Source organism: Miscanthus floridulus, chromosome 14, assembly GCF_019320115.1.
Source record: "Miscanthus floridulus cultivar M001 chromosome 14, ASM1932011v1, whole genome shotgun sequence".
Taxonomy (NCBI): domain Eukaryota; kingdom Viridiplantae; phylum Streptophyta; class Magnoliopsida; order Poales; family Poaceae; genus Miscanthus; species Miscanthus floridulus.
This window is the reverse complement of record NC_089593.1, coordinates 75,063,147-75,080,919: the sequence shown is the minus strand read 5'-3', so window position 1 is coordinate 75,080,919 and position 17,773 is coordinate 75,063,147. Positions and strand designations below refer to the sequence as shown.

The 17,773-nt window shown below is 47.6% G+C and overlaps 1 protein-coding gene and 1 pseudogene across 1 annotated transcript; one reads left to right on the top strand and one right to left on the bottom strand.

The window, feature by feature from the left end:
- Nucleotides 1-360: 360 nt before the first annotated feature.
- Nucleotides 361-8,007, bottom strand: LOC136503766 (L-type lectin-domain containing receptor kinase IX.1-like; annotated as a pseudogene).
- A 5,233-nt stretch (nt 8,008-13,240) lies between these two features.
- On the top strand, nt 13,241-16,590 carry LOC136504822 (T-complex protein 1 subunit alpha-like). The gene is made up of 9 exons (XM_066499845.1): nt 13,241-13,423; nt 13,579-13,712; nt 14,521-14,551; nt 14,635-14,693; nt 14,779-14,838; nt 14,950-15,000; nt 15,095-15,190; nt 15,534-15,599; nt 16,322-16,590. The coding sequence occupies exons 2-9, from the start codon at nt 13,587-13,589 to the stop codon at nt 16,346-16,348; spliced, it is 516 nt and encodes a 171-aa protein (XP_066355942.1). The 5' UTR covers nt 13,241-13,423; nt 13,579-13,586; the 3' UTR covers nt 16,349-16,590.
- Nucleotides 16,591-17,773: the final 1,183 nt, after the last annotated feature.

The window sequence follows — 17,773 nt, the reverse complement described above, 5'->3', positions numbered from 1 at the left end:
TTTGTTTTTGGCCTTTGAAACAACCGGTTGCTAGGAAGCCTGAAAATAACCGTTTGGTCAGTAGACAGACTCGTTCCAATGGCAAACGGACATAACTGAAAGCAACCAGCGCCCCGACTCTTCTTGTCTCGTCTTGTTTCAGCTTATTCTCTCTCACAGAATACTATTAAATCATTCGAAACTAGCTGGTACACAGTATTTTGTGTACCAGCCGAACACCCTCGAAGTATACGCATGTGTTAAAATTATCATGCAAAATATTCCTATATCACTCAATGGCGACCTTAAGACAAGATTATCGCCTAACAGACGCTAGCTACTTGTTACACTGGCATGTGGCATGCACCTAGTGGCCTGAAGCTAGCTTGTTGACCTTTCCGAGACGACGATGCTGTCTGTCCCAAGAGAAGATGGAACAGAGTTTAGCAGGCCAATAACCGGCGGTTTGTAGATTGCCACTGGCGCACTCTGAGGGAGGCTCGGCGCGCAGCGGCGCCACGAACCGAAGCACGCTGACGACCTGCCTGATGGACGGCCTCAGGTTGCGGTCGTCCTGCGTGCACCAGAGCCCGGCCACCAGCACGCTCTCCATTTCCCGGCCGTCGAACTCTCCGTTCAGCCTTGGGTCGGCGGCGTCTCCCTGGCTGTGCAGCTCCGACACATGCCACGCCAGGTGGATCACGGCGTCATCAAGCACGACTGCGGGGCACCGGCCGCACGCGATCTCAAGCAGGACGACCCCGAAGCTGTAGACGTCCGACGAGGCTGTGGCCCGGCCCGTGACCATGTAGTCTGGATCCATGTAACCCAACGTGCCGGCGAGCACTGTGGTGTACGACCCGCCATGATCGACGAACCTTGCGAGGCCGAAGCCGCCAAGCTTGGCGTTGAAGGACGCGTCCAGCATCACGTTGCTGGGCTTGATGTCCCTGTGCACCACGCACTGCTCCCACTCTTCGTGCAGGTAGAGCAGGGCCGACCCTATCCCGAGCACGATGTCGTGCCTGCGTGTCCACGGGAGCACGTCGTCCTTGGCGCCATACAGGTGTGTGTCGAGGCTGCCATTTGGCATCAGCTCGTAGAGGAGGAGAAGCTCGCCGCCGCCGTGGCACCAGCCGATGAGCTGCACGAGATTGGGGTGCCTCAGCCAGCTGATGATCCTCACCTCCGAGGCTCCTTCCTCCCCTGCTTGGAGCCCTTGGACACCCTCTTGACGGCCACATGAAGGTTCATCTCCTCCAGGAATCCTCTGTACACTGACCCAAACCCTCCTTCTCCAAGCTTCTGGCTGTCTGAGAAGTTGTTAGTGGCTTTGGCGATTTCGCCATAGCGAAACCGCTTTGGCCCGGTCCCTTTCTCGAACTCGCCTTCCATCCCCCGCTCGTCGTCCATCTCAAACTCATCTTCCGGCTCTTCCTTGCTCGCTTCCCCGTTGAGTTTGGCGGCCTTTCTTTGCCGTCGGCGGAGAAGGTGGCACGTCGTCTTGAAGCCTAGAATAATCAAGAACGAGACCAAACCAACGGACATGCCAATGGCAACCCGTGTCTTGGACGAAGGTCTTGTGGGAAATAAAGATCCTGGAATTTGGAATGCTGCACGACGTCAAGTTTATTGTTTCTTTTTTAATAGCGTTTTATAAACTGCGTCAATCGATAAAGCAAAGGTGCAAGTGCAACGAGACACGCACGCGTACCTGGAGCTGCCTGTGGAGACGGCGGTTGCGCCGGACGTGTACCAGTAGCCAGCGGTGGTGCCGGCACCGGCGGCAGTGTGACGTCAAACGCTCCCACCTGGTAGCGCAGGTAGCAGGTGTAGCCCGTAAGGGCACCGTGTTAGTCCACAGGATCATCGGCTCAGGTGAGTCGATCTTTTATTAGTTTTGCCGATCACGTCAGAGCACAGTCGAGGCTGTCCGACCACACTTACTATGGCTAGAGATAGAAAAAGAGAGAGAACAGAGCATATACACAGTATAAGCACCAGCGTTGGCCAGAGCCTTAAATAGGAGATGGCAAATCTGAACTCTCTATATTGAGTTGCAGTGACAAACTATATATACAACTCTATCTATCTAGTTCTAGTACAGCTGCCCTACTGCAACAGTAACTAGATAACACAACAGGACTAACTTCTACGCCGGTCCCTGTATGTGGCTACAGTCCGACAGGTGAGCCGTTCGGCGCCAGCTTCTATAGCGGTTATAGTACCACAGTAGGGAGCCTTTTCGGCGCCGTCTTCCCTTACTGTGTGTTCACACAAGAAAGCAGTAGATTATCTAACAATTCTTCCCTTAATTCTACTGATATCCCTTGTACACCCTCCATGTCGATCATCTCCTTCAGCTCTGTGAGTCGAAGACGTCCGAGCAGCTTGGTGAGAACGTCCGCGAGTTGCTGACCAGTTTCGATGAACTCGATGACGATCTGCCCTCCATCGACATAGTCCCTGAGGAAGTGGAACTTTACGTCGATGTGTTTGCTCCGGTCGTGCAGAACCGGATTCTTCGCGAGGGCGATGGCGGGCTGGTTGTCCACCATCAGTGCTGGTGGGTGAGCTTCCGTACCGGTCAGCTCGCCCAGCAGCCGGCGTAGCCACACAACTTGGCATGCCGCTGTGGCCGCTGCTACGTACTCTGCCTTGCACGTAGACAACGTCACCACTTTCTGTTTCAGCGACAACTATGAAATTGGAGCTGACCCGAGGAAGACGAGCACTCCAGAGGTGCTCCGTCGTCCGTCGATGTCCCCCACCATGTCTGCATCGCTAAACACCATGAGCTGTAGCCTACTCCCGCTGGTCTTTGGAAAGATGATCCCCTGATCTACCGTCCCCTTGACATAGCGCAGTAGCCGCTTCACCATAGCCCAGTGATCCTATCTAAGATCCTCCATAAAGTGAGCCCACGGCGAACACAATGTCTAGCCTCATGTGGACTAGGTAGAGTAGACCGCCGCCGATGCTCCGGTAGAGTGTTGCATCCACCTTCGCCGCGGTGCTGGCCTTTGTCAGCTTCGGCCGCTCCTCCATCGGAGTCACACATGGCTTGCACTCAGCCATGCCGCTCCGCTCTAACAGCTTCGAGGCATACGCGCTCTAACCGAGCATGAGTTCCTCCTTCCCCTGTCTCACCTCAATGCCGAGGTAGTAGGAGAGTGCGCCGAGATCGCTCATTCAAAAACGAGCTGCCATCTCGCGCTTGAAGTTGTTGATGTCATCTGTGCGTGCGCCGGTGACGATCAAGTCATCAACATACACGCTGACGACGAGCTCCTCCTTCCCCCATCGTCGCGTGTAGAGCGTGTGCTCGGTTGCGCGCCGCTGGAACCAAAGCTCACCCAGCGTGGCGTCAAGCTTGGTGTTCTATGCTCATGGGGCCTGCCGTAGCCCATAGAGCGACTTGCGCAGTCGGAGCACCCTGTGCTACTCTCCCTTGACGGCGAAACCTGAAGGTTGCCTAACGAAGACCGTCTCTGCTAGCTCGCCGTTGAGGAAGGCTGATTTAATGTCCAAATGATGGACGCACCAGTCCTTTGCTGCTGCCAAGGCTAGTAGCAAACGGATAGACTCCATGCGCGCTACTGGCGCAAAGACCTCCTTGAAGTCTATGCCCTCACGCTGAACAAAGCCTTGGGCGACGAGACACGCCTTGTGCTTGACAATGGCGCTGAGCTCATCCCGCTTGACCTTATATACCCACATCAGGCTGATCAGACGGCATCCTGGAGGTGGATCGACGAGCTGCCATGTCTCGTTTTCCTCGATCGCCTTCATCTCCTCCAGCATCGCCCGTCGCCAGTTTCCATCGCGCTCCGCCAGTGCGAACATGGGTGGTTACTCTGCACTGACGAGTAGCAGCTCTTGGTCATTGAGCAGCCGACCAGCTAGTCCTGAGGGCCCTGTGCCGCCGACGATGTCGTCCAGCCTGCGGAACCGCACCTTCTCACCTTCGTGGAAGGCATCCACGAACTCAGTGATGTCACTTGGAGGTGAGGCAAACTCAATCAGTGTTGATGGAGTTCCCTATTCCACCAGAGTGCTCGGCACAGCACCTGGAGTGCTCGGCACCCTGGTTGCAGTGCTTGACACTACTTCTGGATAGCTCGTCACTACTCCTACAGTGCTCGGCACCACTGTAAGAATGCTCAGCCTCAGTCTTGGAGTGGTCAGTACCACTGCAAGACCTCTTGTCTCCACTACGGGAGTGCTCGGCACCCGTCCTGTAGTGGTCGCCACCACTACAGAACCTCCCGGCACCACTCCAGGCGTGCTCGGCATCCCTCTAGGAGTGCTTGGCACTCCTCCCTGAGTGCTCAGCATCCCTTCCGAAGTGCTCGGCATCACCCCAGGAGTGCTCGGCTCTACCGCTGGAGTGCTCGGCACCCCTTCCGGAGTGCTCGGCACCTCTTCCCCAGCACCTCCACCACCGTGGATGACCAAGTGCTCGAAGACAAAGGTGTTGGTGAAGCCGCCAACTTCCCCCGTGCTCGGACTGGTCCAGTCCCAAGCCGCCTTCTCGTCGAACACGACATCGTGCAAGACAAGCACCTTGTCTCCGCGTGGGTCATAGAGCCGGTATGCCTTGGTACCCTCCGCGTAGCCCAGGAACACCATCGGTGTGCTCCTATCCTCCAGCTTGGTGAGGTTCGGCTTCGTCTTCCTGACGTGGCCGATGCAGCCGAATGTTTGGAGGAAGGACACGCTCGGCTTGCGCCCATACCAAGCTTCAAACGACGTCTTGCCCATCAGGGCCTTGGTCGGAGCGTGGTTGAGGATGAACACCGCCGTGGTCATCGCCTCACCCCAGAACCTTGCCGGCATGCCTTTGGCCTTCATCATGGATCGAGCCATGCCGACCACCGTCTGGTTTTGCCTCTCCACCACGCCATTCTGTTGTGGCGAGTACGGCGCGGTGTGGTGTCACACCACACCCTAATCTACGCAGTACGCAATGAACTCCACCGAAGTGAATTCACCGCCGTGATCAGTCCTCAGCACGTGGAGCTTCTTGCCGCTCTCGGCCTCCGCACGTATCTTGAACTTCTTGATCTCTTGATCTCCGCCGCCACTTCGTCCTTGCTCGTCCAGAGTTGCAGCCACATGTAGCGACTGCAATCATCCACAAGCAGGAGGAAGTACCATCGACCACCGTTTGTAGCTGGCATGATTGGTCCACAGAGGTCGCCGTGGACGAGCTTGAGAGCGTCCTTCACATGATACTTGGCTGCCTTTGGGAATGGTAGCCTCCTCTACTTCCCAACCAGGTAGCTGTCACACAGCTCGCCTCCATGCTTGATGTGGGGTAGCCCTCGGACCATCTTCTCCAGCCGACCAAGCGCGTCAAAGCTGAGATGTCCGAACCGGGCATGCCACATCCACGGTTCCTCGGTGTGCCTTGCCGCCAGGCACACCGGCTACTCTACCTTCAGGTCAAGCAAGTACAACCGGTTCTGGGACCTCTTCACCTTGGCGAGAAGTCGCTGCTCCCTGTCCCTGATCCTAAGGACTCCGTCCTTGATCAGGACCTCGCTACCGCGCTCATCCAGCTGACCAATGCTGATGATGCTGGAACGCAGCTGCGGGATGTAATATACATCCGTTAGAGCGCGATGCTCCCCGTTCTGGCACCTAAAGATGATGGTGCCCCGCCCTTAGATTGCCACCCGTGAGCCGTCACCAAACTTCACTATACTGGTAACATCATCGTCGAGCTCGAAGAAGGCTGCCTTAGAGCCCGTCATGTGGTTGCTGGCACCAGAGTACAGATACCACCGCTGCTCCTGGTCGGCGCCCACCCGTTCGAGGTGGACTTTGGTGCGTGGTTCGTCGAGGTTGACAGCCTTTAGGGCCTTCCCAGGTCCTTCCACCGTCGTCACCTCTTCCTTTTCATCAGCCTCGACGTCGTGCAGTGCACAGAATATCGCCATCAGGATAGTGGCCTCATCATCATTATCAGCTTACGCCAGATGAGTCTCAGCTTTCTTCTTCTGCTTGCGATTTGGGCACTCCCATGCCCAATGGCCCGTCTTCCCGCAGCGTCGATAGGCGTTGGGGTCGACCTGCTTCTTCTTCTTCGATGAAGCTTTGCCGCGACGCTTGCCATCACCACCGCGGCTGGAGGAGGTTGCCTTCCCAGAGTTCCTCTGAGTAGCCCACTCTTCTTCTGTCAGTAGCCGTTTGCCGCTGTCCTTCATTGCTGTCGCCTGCTCTAGGCGCTCGTCCACCGGCCGCAGACAGCCTGTCACATCCTCAATGGTGAGGGTGGACAAGTCCAGCATCGTCTCTATAGAGAGAGCGATCTGGATGTACTTTGTCGACACGGAGTGGAGGTACTTGGAGACCGCCTCCTTTTCATCGATGGTGATGCCATGACTCTTCAGCTTGCTGATGAGCGTATGCAGGCGGAGGGAGAAGTCCTCCACCATTTCACCATCTTTGAACTTGAGGTTGGCGTACTCCTGCTTCAGAAGCTGGGTCGTTGCCTTCTTTGCACGGTCGGAACCGACGCGTATTGCCGCAATAGCCTCCCATGCCTCCTTAGTAGAGCTCTTCGCCCTCAACGGCTCCCTGTACTCCGTCGGTACAACAGCGAGGATAGCCTTTGGTGCTGATATGTCATCTTTCTCATTGTCGGTGCCCTTATCAACAGCATTCTAGAGCCATCGGGCTATGAGCTTGACCTTCATGGTCACCGACCATTCTCCATAGTTGGTGCGAGTCAGCGTCGGCCAACTAGTGCCGCTGACCTCCTGCACCGTGCGAACAACGATTTTCGGTCGTGGTTGGGCAGCCACAGCAGTGCCACTACTGTCGTCCATTTCTGAACCGTTCGTCATCGCCAGCGGTTAGTCCGACGACGGCGCTTGTACGGCTCCGATACCACTTGTTAGCCCACAGGATCACCGGTTCAGGTGAGTCGACCTCTCGTCAGTCTTGCCGACCATGGCCGAGCACGACCGAGGCTGTCCGATCACACGCACTATGGCTAGAGGTAGAAGAAGAGGGAGAACAGAGCATACACACACAGTACAAGCACCAGCGTTGGTCAGAGCCCTGTATAGGAGATGACAAATCTGAACTCTCTTTGTTGAGTTACAGTGGCGAACTATATATACAACTCTATCTATATAGTCATATTACAGCTGCCCGGCTGCAACAATAACTAACACAGCAGAACTGACTTCTGCGCGCGGTCCGTGCATGTGGCTACAGTAGGTGAGCCGTTCGACGTCTGCTTCTACAGCGGCTACAGTACCACAGCAGAGAGCCTTTTCGACACCACCTTCTCTTGCTGTGTGTTCACATAAGAAAGCAGTAGATTATCTAACACACATCTGGTGTTGTTAGAAACAACTTCCCCAACCTATCGGTGTAGTCTGAGATGCAGGTCGAGCACTCGCTGGCGTTGAGGTCCCTGGTGCACTGCCCCAGGCCGTACATCATCTCTGAGCCCGAGTATAGCGTGCTGCTGTTGGCAAGCCGCAGCGGCGAGTAGGTGACGTCCCCCGTGAGTTTGCTCATCAGTGGCACCCAAGCGGCTGGCACCAAGACAGAGGTAGGGTTTATTAATCTGGCGAAAGGGATGTTCGGGCGCACCTAGCCGAGGTCCGCGGTGGCAGGTATCGGCGCAGCCGAGTACCGGAGCACGCACGCGCCGTACGCCACGCTCACGTTCCGGCTGCCCAGGCACACCGTCGTGATGCCGGCTAGCGCCGTCGAGAGACAATCCAAGCACTGCGTCGCGTTGCGGTCCGCGAAGCACATGACGAGGCCGAACACCTCGTCGGCCCCTGCCCGGGCGCTGCCCTTGTAGAACCAGCTGTTGTTGCCGGCCGCCGCGGGAAGCGCGGCCAGCAGTTGGTCCAGGTTCTTCTTGTATTGGCTGCCGTCGGTGTAGTTGTCCGTCTTCGAGCAGAACGAATCATCTGGCTCCGTGAACTTGTTGTCCTGCCCCGTGGCCGTGACGAAGAGGATGGCCGAGGCGGCGAGGAGGAGAAGGCAGGATGCCATGGCCGCCGGGGAGCTGAGGGACACCCTTGCTTTCTGCTCCTTGTCACCCTCTTTTTCCTCCTTGTTGATTGCTCAATTCTTGCATGGTTGAAGGACTCGGCACATCTCTGTCTTGGTGACCGGTGACTTGGTGTGCAGACGCAGAAACAAGAATTCTGTTGTGTGTTCAAGCAGCGTGTTGAATTGAAGCAGTTACAAATCCAGAGAGTCAACCGTCAAGGTACTGGGACAAGTTCCGGATCCGTTTGGAAGTTTCTCAAGAGTGGCTAGAAAAGTTTCTAAGCTAGTAGTACTACTCTTCTGCTCTGAATGGACGTCGTGGTTCTAAACTAGTACCAGTGTGACGGATACTCTACTCAATTGTGCCATTGGACCATGTCAAATGTGATTTGGATAATCCATTAACATTGCCGGCCTGCGTTTATATATTTGTCTTGAATATCATATCATGCCGGCTTCCTATCACGGTCGTTTTAATACGATTTCCTCAACAAGGACTAGGATGCGATGCCTTGGGACAGCCTCAATAGTTGAGTCAACCCCTAACTCATATATTATCGCATCCTTTAGGCCCTATTTGGCATAACTCCTATTTCACCCGTAGAGCAGTTATTTTTTCTTTTTTGCCTTTGGCTCTATGAACAACTCCATTGATAGATGCAAAATTGTTTTAGAAAAACGTTTGATAAAATAATTTAGATAGAAAAGATGAAATATTTTCCTCCTATATTTTTTCCCTTATCTCCATCTTCCCCACGGCCTCTCCTTCTTCACGACCTCTCTTTCTTCCCACATACCTCTCCTGATGCCCCCGTGCTCCTGTGCCCTGGCGCCCCTGCGTCCCTCTCGGCTCCACACCTGCGTGTCCTAGCAGCCATGCCATGGTTGTGCCCGCGCCAACACACCACGAGGGAAAATGCAACAATGGTTGTGCTGGAGTCCACTTGAGCGAGAGTGAGCTAGCATAACCTAGTATTTCTAGGGTATGTTTGGTAGGGCTCCTATCTGGCTCCAGCTTCGGTTCCTTCGGAGGAATCCTATCAAACGTTTTATAGGAGGAGCCATTTTTTAGTGAAAAACAAAGGATGAGCCCCCTCAAAAGGAGCTTTGCCAAACACCCCCTTAGTTCTATCGTGCAAGAGCGAGTTTTGGAAGCCACTACTTGAGGAGTTATTCCATTTTAACCCATTTAATAAAAAAAAAGCTCTTGAAGCCACTAGACAAGTTGTGCCAAACGGAGGGTGCACCAATGGATAACAAGGAGTACAACTATGTTTATCAAGTGGGCAACATGTATGCTTCACAAGTGGAGGCACAATTACACATATTTACATTGAACGATCATGCAACAACACACCAAACCGTTAGACTTCAGTACTTCCTCGAACATTTATATCTATATCTATATCCATATATCTTATATTTTCAATCCCCATTAGCATTTTATCTCACCATGCAAGCAAACAAATTCCTTATATACTCTTGATTTTGGCTTGACACCCTTAATATTCATTATTTATCTTCATAATTGCATGTATTACTCTTGTGATCAATATCAATGCATAGTGATTTTCAAAGTCTTCGTTCATACAAGCAAACCAATATTAAGATCATCTTATATCCATTATACATTGTTCCTTTTGTCATTTGATCTTTGCTTGACATTTCTTCACTTATGCATTCACTACAAGGTTCTACCTCTAATGCCACGCCACATGATTGCAACACCACTAATTTGGTTGCCATAGGTGGGCCATATTGCAACCTTTTCAAAAAATAGTTGCAATATGTGCCTATAATGCAACGGACTAAATTTGTTGCAATATGTGTGGTTTGTCGTTGCAATAGGCTTGTGCTACTGCAACCATTTAAGAATTGTGTTGCAATTAGTTGGCATTATTGCAATGGCATTTTTGAGTTGCAATAGTATTGATTTTCATTGCAATTACTTGGTGTTATTACAACTATATTGAATTTGGTTGCTTTTGCTTGTAACTATTGCCACGGTTATTATGGGTTGCAATAATGTTCTATGGTGTTGCAATTGCTAGGGTGGTTATTGCAACAAGATTTCCGAATGGATGCAATAGCATGTTCCTATTGCCACGGTTTTTCTAGGGTTGTAATAATTTTTTGTGGCGTTGCAATTGTTAAGTACTTATTGCAACTACAATCCTAAATGGCCGCAATATCATGTTAATATTGCCACAGTTTTTTTGTGTTGCTATAGGCTACCGCTGATGCAACGGCCTAAAACTGTTGCAATATACAAAATGCTCCACACATTAGACTACACCTATAGCAACGACCTAAAAGTGTTGTAATATACCAAAAATGGTTGCAATAGACAAAATGCTCCACGCATTTCTAAATAATATATTCTATTGACAAAAAAAGTTCCACAGAGGATTTGATCCCAGGAACTAAAGTACAAGTAAACACTCATCTACCACTGGGCTACTAAGGTGTGTTCGACATTAAGCCGCCTTTATATTACTTGTTTACACGATGAAGATGGCTAATTCACTTCATTTTTCAACCACGGCGACCTGATCTGCGGCCCAGAGTTCAGGAGCCTCCACCGCCGCCTCAGCGCGCTGCTGCCGCAACCGCACATCGCGTACGTCGCGATAGCGCCTGTGAGGACGAGATCCGAGCAGAAGAATCCCGCCAGCCGGTTCTACGGCTTCCATGTCGCCGGCGTCGGGTGGCTCAGCTGCGACGGCCCGATGCGCACGCTCGCCAGTTGGAGGTGTTTGGGTTTTACCCCTGATGCAACGGCCTAAAAGTGTTGAAATATATCAAAAATGGTTGCAATAAATAAAATTACAACACAAAAATTTCGTTGGCAAGCGTTGCCACAGTAACCGTGGTTTAAAGTGTGTGTCTTGATATTACTATGACCTCACTAACATTTAGCAACTGCGTATGTGCTGCAGTTAGTCGGCCTGCAAGCTACCTGAGCTAGCAACAGCAGGCTGGGCTAGCTCATCTCACGGCGCAATTAGCTGGCTGACTCTGCTACAAGGTCTCTAATTACAAAGGCCTAGATCTGCACGTCACACTCTCGCATGTCAGATGTGCGGTCATAGACGGCAAAGCGCTTGGCCGTGCTAACAAGTAATACTAAAATAAAATATAATGTTCACCACCTACGAGAATTAGATACTAGCTTAATGGTTTGTCTGGTGCTTTGGAACTCGTAGTACACGGTTCAAAGTGGTTGGGCAGCAAAATATTAGAGAGTTTTTTTTCAAACTTTTTGCTAGTTTTTTTATTTTCCATATTTTTCCTAAGCGTGCAAAATACAATTCATATATATTTTCTTAAGTGCTAACACAATGTACAAAGTGAATGCTATAGGTTTTAGTGGTGAAAGATATTTTTGTAGAAGATATTCTTTATTGTAAGTTTATAGGACAAAAATATGTTACCACGTTAATTTGTAGATTTTTTTGATCAAATTTAGATATTATTCTAATTATTATTGTTATATGCTGAAAAACATATACGTTCTCATCTAAAAGAATGATATGTACATAACTTGCATTGTGGTCTTCTAGATGGACAAATCCACATTACTTGTGGTACTTGCATTGTAGTTTTTCGGATGAGCACCTCAAGTTGACTGTCATCGCTGCTTATCACCGGTGAATGCCCGAGCGAACACGCGGCTCAACGCCGCTCGATCGATTGTCGTGGTGTGGGTCTCTGTGATGGCGTACGTGAGGCTCTTCTTGGAGCGCGGCCACGACAGAGATCCCGGGCAGTAGGAGTAGAGAGAAGTTCCGGCTATGGGTGTGTGACGCCGACTGTGGTCATTCGGCGCTCAAGATGTGCTCGATAAAATGCTTGAGACGGAGAGAGAAAGAATGACTTGTAGTCAAGGTTATCCAGGGAGCTGCCTTGTAAGGCATAAAACCAAATTTTAGATCATTAACAAATGAATACACGTGACTAGCTCAATGGTTGTGCTCTTTGGTTGGACAATGCAGACCGCGGTTTGACTATGCGATGGAGCACACTGACCACAAAGAGTGCAAGCAATACCACTGGACCACTACTTCAGTTGCGATGATGTGAGGATGGTTTATTCTATGTACACAATTTCTAGTGGACATCTCGCGACCACGTGGCAGCACCGGGATGGTTGAGCTGCTTTGCCCTGGACCACGTGGCGTGCTGAGCTTGCTGCCCGCAACATCTTTTTTCTTTTTAATCTATACTTAAAACTTGTAACTAGTATTTCTCGGTCGTAGTAACTTCAAATTTGTTGGGTTTTTTTTCTATTTTTTTGTAAAATCACGACCTTTCATGAAATCTCATTTGTTTGCCTACTACATTACAAAATCGATATTTTTTGTATCGTTTTTATATAGCTTCTTTTCTTCCACCAAAAAAGAATAGATAAAACATGTTTTTTGCATAACAATTAGTAACATAGCTTCATATATTTCTAATGTCATGGTAAATATAAGGTTCTATCCAATTTTGAGGTGAATTCAAGTACGAACATGTAAAGTGCTACTTAAATCTCAAAGTTTGACTTGAGTTACTACGAACTATGTGAAGGATGTCTCCATTTGTGAACAATGTATGCTCTAACTTTATCAAAATACTTAATTTTTTTACAAGCTTAATTTTGAACGAAAAATATGTTGCCACATCAATTTGTAGATTTTTTTGGATCAAATTTAGATATTATTGTAATTATTATGTGCTAATTTGGAGATAAAATTTTGAATTGTCTCTAGAAGACAACATAAATTTTCTCCATCTCCAATACATGGTCTGTAATAGAACATATGAACCTAAAAAATATTTTTGTGCAACTTTTTGAATCTTATTGGAGGGACACATAGTTCAACTTAGGATTACTTTCAATAAAGACATAGTAAGTCAATTAAATGATAGAAAATACCAAATCTACTTAGAAATTATTCAAACTCCTACATAACAACTTATATGTTGCCTATTACATTTGAAAAATATATTCATCGTATTTAATATAGTTTATGTACAAGTTGCTTCATAAAGGTGCCTTAATTTCTTATTTAAAAAAAAGTTGCTTCACATAAGCTTTTCACGCGCTGTGCTGAATTCAGTTTGCCCCCCTCCTTCTTTGGTCCAATGACGCCAGCCCAAAAATTTTACACAGTTAATTGACGCTACTGCCCATCCTCCTCTAAAAATCCCCACATATTTTTAGGATATTGGTAATCTATCCCGCACCCGCACCCCAAATCTCATCCACATCTCCGCAATCTCATCCACCACAGACCTCCCTCCACCAACCGCATCTCCTCAGCCGCCGCTGCACCCCCATCTCCTAGGATTCGCCGCGAGCTTATCGCTTATCATCCGCCTCTTTATCTCCTCCCTGCTCCTCCGCATCCGCTTGACCCGTCCAAGCCAGGTGAAATTCTGACCCGCCGCCGCTCAGATTTGGTTGCGAATTTAGTTGCTATATGTTTTTTGATTTGTGATTTCTTTTGTTTCCTGAAATCTGGGGAATCTGAATTGAGGCTAATTTTTGGATCTTGTTGTCGGGGGTTTGGGTTTTTTATACAGGGATCACCATGTCGGACTCGGAGGAGCACCACTTCGAATCGAAGGCCGACGCTGGTGCGTCCAAGACCTACCCGCAGCAGGCTGGCACCGTCCGCAAGAACGGCTTCCTCGTCATCAAGGGTCGTCCCTGCAAGGTATATGCGTGCTTAGATTTGGGATCGGCGGTAGGCCATCGATTAGTATCGATCCGCGTCGTTGTGCTGTGAACTGGTGATATGGAGATTTATGTAGTTGTCTCTGGTCATATTGTGATAGTGTGATTGCTTGATGGGAATAGGCGCTGTTACTGTTATCTTTTGTTGGTTGACCCACTATATGGGGATGGAATTTGTGGTAGTTGGATGCCTGGATATATCTGATAGTTAGAAGGAGACGTGGGAGTCGCGATTGATGTGAGACTTTGCTATTGCTAGCCGGAGTTACTAGGAATGGGCTTTGCTTAACAGAATAACAGTTTTCTGTGGTAAATCTGACCTGCCTTTCAAGAGATCAGAAAAAACGACATTAAGTCAGAGTAGATTGCACCTAGCCCATATAAGTAGACGAGTCTGTAGCAAATGGGTAACCTTTTGGATTTTTTTCCATACAAAGGGGGAAAATTAGTTGGCATGTTGAGCTATTCGTTACTCCCCTAAGCTTGCCATTGAACATTCAAGGGTACTCATTATTTGTCCTTGATCATGGTAAGGATGTTTGTACCCCTTGATCTATAGAGAGTTACCACCCAAGTGATCAAACAATTTATCTTTTGAAGTTTGATCAGAGGGTTATCCGATTTGCATTATTCCAAGATAATGGGAATAAGAGATCGAACAGATAATGTGCTTTAAGGAAAATGCATTATCCTGATATGTATGATTTCAGTTGTCGGTCTGGCATAGAGGTAAACCTGATGTTGCTGACACTGATGTTTTCTCCCCATGATGGAATGATGATGGCTAGATTAACATTGCCAAGGATACATGGGACAATGGTGAGATCACATTCCCCTCAATTGTGATCTGAATGTACATGGGACTGTCGAGTTTAGTGGGCTGCATTGAATCTATGAAACAGACTGTCAAGTAGGAGATGAAACAACTTCAGTTGTCATCATAGGAGCAGAGTTGCTGAAGGTAATAGATGTTTTCCTTTTTCCTTTTCCCACTCTTGTCAATTTCCCAACCAGTTTTCAGATACACTCACACTGTTCTGTTTCAGAGAGGCCATGATCTTGTGAAGAATAAGATCCATCCAACCTCTATAATCAGTGGCTACAGGGTGAGTTTTCGATCCTACAAGCTGTAGTAGCATTTGAATGTTCAATGGTCATTTCAGTGGCAGGATTACTGTAGTTGACATTTTGGAATGTTTTTCTTCACATTCTACCAGCTTGATATGCATGAAGCCTGCAAATATGTTGAGGAAAAGTTGGCAGTCAAGGTAAGAAAATGTTCTCCTAAGAAAATTTCAGAAGAATGTTGTCCCATCCCATGCTTATTGTCATACTGATTTGAATATTTATCTACATTTTCAGGTTGATAAACTTGGAAAAGACTCCCTTATCAATTCTGCAAAAACTAGCATGTCTTCAAAATTGATCACTACTAACAGTGATTTCTTTGCTGCTATGGTAAGTTCCTACGGTCATTTAGCATTTAGTTTAGGGGATTCTTTTGTTGGTTCATTTTTCCTTGTTGGTATTGCTTTAATTTTGCATGTGTGAATACTAACTGTAAAATGCTTTAGTCATACGACTGTTTTAGTTGTATTTATTTAACATAAAGTAAGTACATGCCTTTAGTGGTTATCTGCATTTGTGCTCTTATAATTCTCTTGAGATCAGTAATAATGTGCTGTTATGGTTTCTGCCTCACAGAATTAATCCCAGTAACTAACTGCTATGGTTTCACTGCCTTTCTATTGGCATTGCTTTGAACTATTTGATGTAAGTCATCCTGACTTTTATTTCTTAGGTTGTCGAGGCAGTTCAAGGTGTGAAGATTACAAATGCCAAGGGAGAAGTGAAGTATCCAATCAAGGTCAGTCAATGACGTTTGGTTACAACACTTTTCCACTAAATCTATTCTATCGTATGGATTTGTTATGTTGTGAATAAGACATCTCTGGGATATCCTATTGATCAATTTACTTTTCCGCTGCTTACGAACTCTGTAGTGGTACTTGTTGCCATATTATTGTCTGGACAATGTGCTCTACCAAAACATTCAATTAGGATGTTTGATGATAACTATAGCATGAACTGCTTTGGACCACCTAGGTGGTCCTTCTGCCCATGCTGGGTCAAAGACCTTGATGATTGGTTGCTTAGTAGTGCATGGACAACAACTTTTAAACGTGTATTATTATTCTCTTTAATCTCCCAGGTTTGGTGCTAATTATTCTTATTGTTGAGTTCTTTCATAAATTTAGCTTGTAACTATGGGTTTTATCTGATCTTTAGAGCATCAATATTTTGAAAGCTCATGGTAAAAGTGCCAAGGATAGTTACCTTCCATGTTATAAGGTTACTAGTACAAGATGCACTTGAGTAGTGTGGTATATCGTTTTCTAGGTAGCAGCATAACATGTACAAGATGTTTAAAAATTTGTTCACAATATTGCTCATACAATGTAGAGATCATTGTATTTCTTTTATCCTCAAAGTCAATGTTTGTAGTTTGAGAACTAAAGAGTGTTTAATGTTGTCATATGATAGTCCTTAGTATGGGGCCTAATTTTCCCTCCATCTATTGATTTGCAGGAAAACCAAGATAGCAGCCCGCCATAAACACAACTCGTAGCTACCACAGCGGCAAGTACAAGTACTGGTCGGAGCAAGATAGAGTTTGAGTGGAGCGCACAAGTGATGGGATGGTCAATTCCAAGCCAACCTTTGCTACAGTGCTAGACATAGCTTATTACATTTTGATGTGTTCAAACTAGCTACTATGAGTCAGATACCTTATGTGTTTCAGTTGTACGAACAAAGCATATTTTTGATTAATGGATGTCTAAATGTTTCTTTCATCATATATTGTTCGGCATGCAATTATTGTTTGAAGCAAATAAGGCGTTGCAATATGGACTATCAACATAATAATTTGGCGTTGCAATATGTGATATAGCAACAAACATTTATCGTGGCAATAGACGGTTGCACCTATAGCAACCACAATGTTTAGTGTGGCAATAGAGAGGCAACCTTTAGCAACCAAACATTTATCGTGGCAATAGACGAACGCACCAATAGCAACCACAATGTTTAGTGTGGCAATAGAGAGGCTACCTCTAGCAACCAAATATTTATCGTGGCAATAGAGGGTTCCACCTATAACAACCACCGAGATAGCGTGACAATAGAGGGTCCATCTATTGCAATGCTATTGATGCGTGGCAATAAGGTCTATTGCAACACACATTGTCATTGCTAGTGCACCTATTGCCACGCTTTGGGTACGTGGCAATAGGTATTTCTGGCAACACCGAGTGTGTTGCAACACCCACAATGATTGCCTATACTATGGGTTGCAACACTACATGGCGTTGCAACAACACTCGGTGTTGCAATAGGGGAAAAACTATTGCAACACCAAAATGAGTCGTTGGGCAAACCTTTTGCCACGGTTACTATGGCAACGCCTGCCAACAAAAAAAAAGTGTTGCAATTTTGTCTATCGCAACCATTTTTGGTATATTGCAATGCTTTTAGGCCGTTGCATCAGGGGTAAAACCTTGTAGTGATTCTTGATTCATTTTTCAATACTTGATTGATCAATACCAATCACTATCAATCTTTTCTTTATATCATCCTAAGCAAGCCACTGTTAAGACCAAGCCATATTTATTTCTTCTTCATCTCTTTTTTCCTTATTATCAAATATGTTTATTTCTTTTTCATTTCTTCGCTCTCAGACTCACGACTAGGACCACCCATGGTCCAAGAGCCCCAGTAGCAGGAGTTGGAAGCAGGTACATGGAGAAGCAGGAAGCAGTTTGGGGGAATCACCAGGGGGAGGTGCTCAAGCAGCCGCTACTACACTCAGATCTTTCATAGCCACGTCGTAACCCCATCGCAGCCTCATTTTAGCCTCGACAGTAAGCTATCGACAGTGATAGTCATAGCTATCACCGTCGTCATCTGAAACCGACTGTGGTATACATTACACCGCCGTATTAGCTTATCATCCGTCCATGATAAGGTCCTTACTTCCTT

Coding starts and splice junctions, on each gene's coding strand:
- LOC136504822 (XM_066499845.1), top strand. CDS start 13,587: ATGTCGGACTCGGAGGAGCACCACTTCGAATCGAAGGCCGACGCTGGT. Junction 15,001..15,094: donor AGGAAAAGTTGGCAGTCAAG/GTAAGAAAATGT, acceptor CTACATTTTCAG/GTTGATAAACTTGGAAAAGA. Junction 15,191..15,533: donor GTGATTTCTTTGCTGCTATG/GTAAGTTCCTAC, acceptor TTTATTTCTTAG/GTTGTCGAGGCAGTTCAAGG.